The 5,780-nt window shown below is 40.2% G+C and overlaps 1 protein-coding gene across 2 annotated transcripts; it reads right to left on the bottom strand.

Moving 5' to 3' along the window:
* Positions 1–1,249: 1,249 nt before the first annotated feature.
* Positions 1,250–5,463, bottom strand: LOC134911216 (putative nuclease HARBI1). Of its 2 annotated transcripts, XM_063919527.1 has the most exons (5): positions 4,765–5,463; positions 4,308–4,680; positions 3,975–3,996; positions 2,467–3,003; positions 1,250–1,335 (listed from the first exon to the last, which is right to left on the bottom strand). In XM_063919527.1, the coding sequence occupies exons 1-3, from the start codon at positions 5,348–5,350 to the stop codon at positions 3,993–3,995; spliced, it is 963 nt and encodes a 320-aa protein (XP_063775597.1). In that variant the 5' UTR covers positions 5,351–5,463; the 3' UTR covers positions 1,250–1,335; positions 2,467–3,003; positions 3,975–3,992. The 2 variants fall into 2 exon arrangements, with proteins under 2 accessions (XP_063775597.1, XP_063775596.1); XM_063919526.1 differs by lacking the exons at positions 1,250–1,335; positions 2,467–3,003; positions 3,975–3,996 and having other exon boundaries at positions 4,218–4,680.
* Between the last annotated feature and the right edge of the window lie 317 nt (positions 5,464–5,780).

The following is a 5,780-nucleotide window of genomic DNA, read 5'->3' as shown; positions in this document are numbered from 1 at the left end:
TTGGAAAAACTAGATATCAATGGACAGGTTCATGTAATAGATGACTTCATAACGTGCAATGTGAAAAACGTGATATATGCCATAGAATGCACGAGCCATTTGTTTTATATAGGGAGAACGTCCAGGCCCCTAAAAATACGTGTTAGTGAGCATTTGAGAAATGTGAAAAAGGGTCTTGAGGCACATGCACTTTCTGATCACTTTAAAAAGGTACATAGTTGTGACCCAGGCCATATTTTGAGGTTTGTGGGAATAAAAAAGATAACAGCAAACCATCGCCAGAATAACATTAACAAATTATTGGCCAAAACTGAAATGCAGCTAATATATAAGTACAACACACTACTACCAAAGGGCCTTAATTCCGACTTTGAGGTTAAGTGGTTCCTATAGGGATTTGTAAATTTTATTACCTTGTCTGCAAATTTTATTACCTTGTCTGCAAATTTGGGCCCTCATTCCGAGTTGATCGCTAAGTTTTTCGTTCGCACAACCTATTAGTAAAGTTGCGTTAATGTAGTAATTTTGCGAACATCCGCCCCCAACGTATTTTTGCTCATTCGCACGCATTATTACACAAAGTGGGCGTACGCCAAATGACATCGCAGCAATGCAAAAACATCGCAGCAATGCGAACCCATCGCATTAACACATACTTATTCGTAAAAATACTAGGTAGTCGTAGATTTACACATTTATCAGTTAAAGTGCTCACTTTTGCGGAGAAACGCACCACATTGTTTTTTTTTACTATTAAGTGGAATAACACCTTCCAATTAAAAGTCCACAAGCCCTCCTCAATTACAAATCCAATTAGTGACTGAATTGTAATGTTCATGATCAATTAAGTATTTTATAAATACCTGAAGAACACTTTGTAGCCATAAAAGAACCTATTTCTATTTACATGTTTAATATAAATATAGATGTTTGCAATGTGCTTGGTCTAATGTGTTTTGTGTATTTATTAAAGTAGAGTTTTTGTATGTGAATGAAGGTTTTTGCATGTTTATTTAGCCAATAACATGTTTGTTTTAGATTTTTAAAATAACTTACGTTAGCTGTATGAAATGTTTAATGTAAGAAATGTTTGTTCTGCAATCTGCTGTTCCTTTATTGCATTATTAAATAATAAACACCCGCTTAAGTATAATAATTTTCTTTTATTTTATTTAAATGATTTTTAGAAATGTTAAGATAATTTTTTTTTTTTAAAAACATAAAAAAATTAACAAAAATTTTCCATCTCATCTAGCAGACCCAGCAAGGCCTGGAGATGTCGCCTCATGTTTCCCACAATCTCCCGCAACGATGTGGGATCTCCAACGGCAACATCTGAAATTAAAAGATAACATAAACATTACTAACTTACTCACATTGCTTATTATACAAGCAAGGCACAAAGCACACTTTAATGCAGGCATGTCCAAACTGCATCCCTCAAGCTGGTGTGAAACTACATATACCAGCATGCGTTAACTCAGTTTTGGGGCCAGGGAATGCCAAAATTGTGTCAGGGCATGCTGGGATGTGTAGTTTCTCTACAGTTGCAGTTGCGCAGTTTGGACAGGCATGCTTAATGGCAAAGTTTATACATCATGCCTGTTTTATGGTACAATCATTAGCAGAAAAACACACAAGCCTGCTCAGGCTTTTTTGGCTAATTTTTACAGTATTCTAGACCATGGGCTACATTTACTACTATGTGAGTTCATTTTAAGATGGAGCGTTGCCCATAGCAAACAAGCCAAAATAAGATGATTATCTTGTCGAAGTGGTTCCCCAATTGTAAAGTTTATTTGTATTGGTTGCTATGGGCGACATCCCATGTTAAAGATAACTACCATCTTCGTCACTGTTACACCATGTTGGCATTCATTCACATCTGGAGTGTTTTTTTAATATTTTTAAGGGGTTTGGTGCTGCATCATCACACTGCATATCAACATCTTCAGAAGGCCAACATATCCTAGCATTCCCACACTCCCTGAAAGCTGCCCTTACTAAATAATTGCAAACAGGTTTGACTTTAACAAATAGTCATTTTGTGAGTGTAACTTTCACAACACAAATCACTGTGTCATTAGGCTGCATAACAAAGTGAAGCATGTGTTTTGTAAGTGCAAATATTAAGACTACACAGGCACAAGTGTAAAAGACCAACAACATACTAAACTCCACTCAGGTCTAACTGTTTCCCAGAAAAAAAACCACATATAAACCCTGTTGTCCTGGCAACCCTGGCTACCTAATGAGTGTCAACCTAGAGTGGACACACAAAACATTGCACACATAAACACTGTACATATAATGACACTCACAAATATGTAAATGCAACATGTACACCATGAAGAAAAACACAAATTTGTGTCCTTGGTACAAGATTTCAAACAGTACAACACTGCATGTTTTGTCATTGTAAGTGTAAGTAGGTAATCATTTAAAAAAAAAAAAAAAAAAAATTACTTTCCACGGCAACATGAACACTCCCTGAACTGGCTTCAGGGGCTTCCTCTGCCCATTCACTGGGTGGGGATGTTGGCTGGATGGGTGAAGGCGGCTGGATGGGGGAAGGAGGAGGGATTGGGGAAGGAGGAGGGATTGGGGAAGGAGGAGGGATTGGGGAAGGAGGCTGGATGGGGGAAGGAGGCTGGATTGGTGCTGGAATTTCAGAGGGGGGGTCTGATTGAGAGGGCGAGGGGGGCGGAGAGAAAGTTAAGCCAATAGAGGGTGAGGGGGGCAGAGATGGTGATTTAGAAGTTGAAGGAGAAGGGGTATGGGAAGGAGGAGAAGGGGTCCCAGAAAGAGATGGAGAGGTGTGGTGAGAAGGGGAGTGTAAAGTGGTGTGGGCCAGGGAAGCTGAGGGGGACTGGGAAGATGAGGGGGACTGGGAAGATGAGGGGGACTGGGAAGGGGAGGGGGAGTGAGAAGGGGAGGGGGAGTGAGAAGGGGAGGGGGACTGGGAAGGGGAAGGGGGCGGAGAGGTCTGCCGTTGTTGTTGTCCTATAATGATATTTTTGACAACATTTAGTTTACATGTGAAATTACATAGTAAACAATTTCAATTTTCAATGTTCTGTTCCATGTAAAATACAGTGTTTTTTATAAATGAAAATCAAACATGTATAAATCCTATTCATGTTGGCCACAGCAAACAAAATGAGTCATAACTTTTACTTTGAAGCTCATTCCGTAATCTAGTCCATTGAGTCATATTGATTGGTCTAGGCAACATCACCAGATCACTATTCAAGGCACCTTATTATATAGGCAGCAATGATCAAGTATTTGGGAACAGTTTCCTGGCTGGTTATTAATTCTTGAAAACATGCACTTGTTTGGTGTCAGTTTGCTACAGTCAGTACTGTTTGGCCTAACCACACACACTGTCCTATTTTGTAAAAAAACACACTCAGCGTTGCAATTAGCCTACCACTTAGTGTAAATTTGCACAATGTTTGCTAATATTCTTATGTAATGTAACTTACGTCGTGTATGCATAGAACGTATTTGCTGGCGGATCTCCGCCAACAGCTCGGGAGTCCTCCTGCGGAGATCACTCCATCTCCTCTCAAGTTGAATGATTGACCGCCTGCTGCGGACCTCCGCGTAGGCCTCGCGCTTCACCCGATTTGGGATGAAGCGCTTAACGCGGCCTACGCGGCGGTCCATCACCGCAACCAGGACGCGGAGCTCACGCCTGGTGAACGGTGCAGCACGCATCTTGGCAATGGCGTTTTCCTTATTTGGGCATATATTTATAGCGTCTGTTAGCATGTGATTGGTCATAAATCTGTTGTCATTTCTAATAACTTTATTGATCTTTGCAATGCTGTGAAGAGCAGTGTTATTTCGCACGAGCGGAAAAACGCATCCGCAGAAGTAAATTTTTGCATAAAAAAAAAAACCATAACACAAACAGACACAGAGACACACAGTTTTGAATAAAATTGTAAACATATCTGTGTACTCACCACAGTTTGTGTGATCATTCAGCTGGACAGTCACAAAGTGGGCAAGATTCAATTTCATTTGTTTTTGTGTTTGTTTAAATAATCAAGATTTTAGGATATAAAACAAATAAGGACACTATTTAGCCACATCACATTATATTTTGTACTAATCTCAAATTGTAAGCTTAACGTGTTAACGGATTTTTACTTTTTTTAAAATGACAAATAAACAAAAAATCCTAAACCATTACACAATGACCTTACAATCTCAAACAAAATGTCAACATTACAAACAAAACATAAGCATACTGTGCTTTGTTTTTTTAACATAAAAATAATATAAAAACACTATACCTGAAATATTCGGCAACAATCCTTGCCCTCACTTGGCTCCCCCTCCGTGTAACACTCCCACCACCGAAGTGTCGAACAACCCCTGGCTCCTCATCAGGCAATTCCTCTGCCTGAGGAAGCTCTACACTACTCCTTACCGCGATATTATGTAGTATTGCGCACAGGACCACTATTTTACTTGCCATCTCCGGCGAATACATGATGTCGCCACCAGTGCGGTGGAGCACACGAAACCGCCCTTTAAGGACACCAATTGTGCGCTCCACCAGCTGCCTAGTGGCAGTAAGCGCGGAGTTAAATGCCATCTGTGGTCCTGGCCTGGGATTACGGTAAGGAGTCATGAGCCAGGGGGTGCAAGGATATCCACGGTCTCCTGTTTGAGGAAAAACCTTAAATTAAAAAGAGTATATTCAAAAATTTAATTTATTTTTAAGATAAAAAATATCTACAAACTCACCCAATAACCACATGTCTGCTCGTTGACTTGCTCTTAATCTCTGCCATATCCCTGATTGTCTAATGACATATGCATCATGTGAACTTCCAGTAAACTTGGCATTCAGGGAAAGGATCTGGAGGGATGGCCCACAAACAACCATTACATTCAGAGAATGAAACAGTTTCCTGTTTCTATAAATTTCTTCATTATGTCTTGGTGGCTGAATAGCAACATGTGTGCCATCCACAACCCCAATAACATGTGGGAAGCGACTACCACCTTCCTCAAATTGCCGCTTCACCACATCTAGGGCACCAACATCCAAAGGCATATCAATGAATTGCTTCACCCGCTTTAGGAAAGCCTGGCAGACACGCCGCAGGACCTTACTGAACTGGCCCTGCGACATGCCAACCAGGTCTCCCACAACATGTTGATATGAGGCTGTAGCCAAAAAATGTAACACAGCAAGGAATTGTGTCAATGGTGGTATTGCTGTAGGATACCGAATTTCAGACTCCAGATCACTCTCTATTATGGAGAGAGTGTCTAGGATTAGATGTGGTGGCAGCCTGTATCTACGCACCACCACATCATCTGGCATCCCAAAAAGTAGGACACGGGTTCTGAAAATTGGTGGCCTAGCACGCCTCCGTTGCCTTGGTTGATGAGGAGCCGGTTGTGGTTGTGGGGCTGGCGGTTGGGGTGGGAGTGCTGGCGTGGGTTGAGGAGGTAGGGCTTCTGCTGCGATAAATATCGACATAACACACTTTTTTGAGATAAAAACAAAAAAATGTTTAATACTCCAAAATTATTTATTAAAAAATATACAAACAATAAATGTATAAAAAAAGGTGGAGTCAACTTACTGCAGGAGCGTACGACATTATTTCTGGGTTCAATTCAGGAACAAAATTTAAAAAAATAAAAATAAACATATGTTAATGTGAGAAAAACCAAAAATGTTAGTTTCTAGATTTCTGAGCATCAAACACATCACAAACACCATAAAACAAATATAAATAAAAATAAAA

The sequence above is a fragment of the Pseudophryne corroboree genome, chromosome 4 (genome assembly GCF_028390025.1).
Source record: "Pseudophryne corroboree isolate aPseCor3 chromosome 4, aPseCor3.hap2, whole genome shotgun sequence".
In the NCBI taxonomy this organism is placed as follows: Eukaryota; Metazoa; Chordata; class Amphibia; order Anura; family Myobatrachidae; genus Pseudophryne; species Pseudophryne corroboree.
The sequence above is the reverse complement of the archived record's forward strand: the minus strand, read 5'-3'. Positions and strand labels throughout refer to the sequence as shown.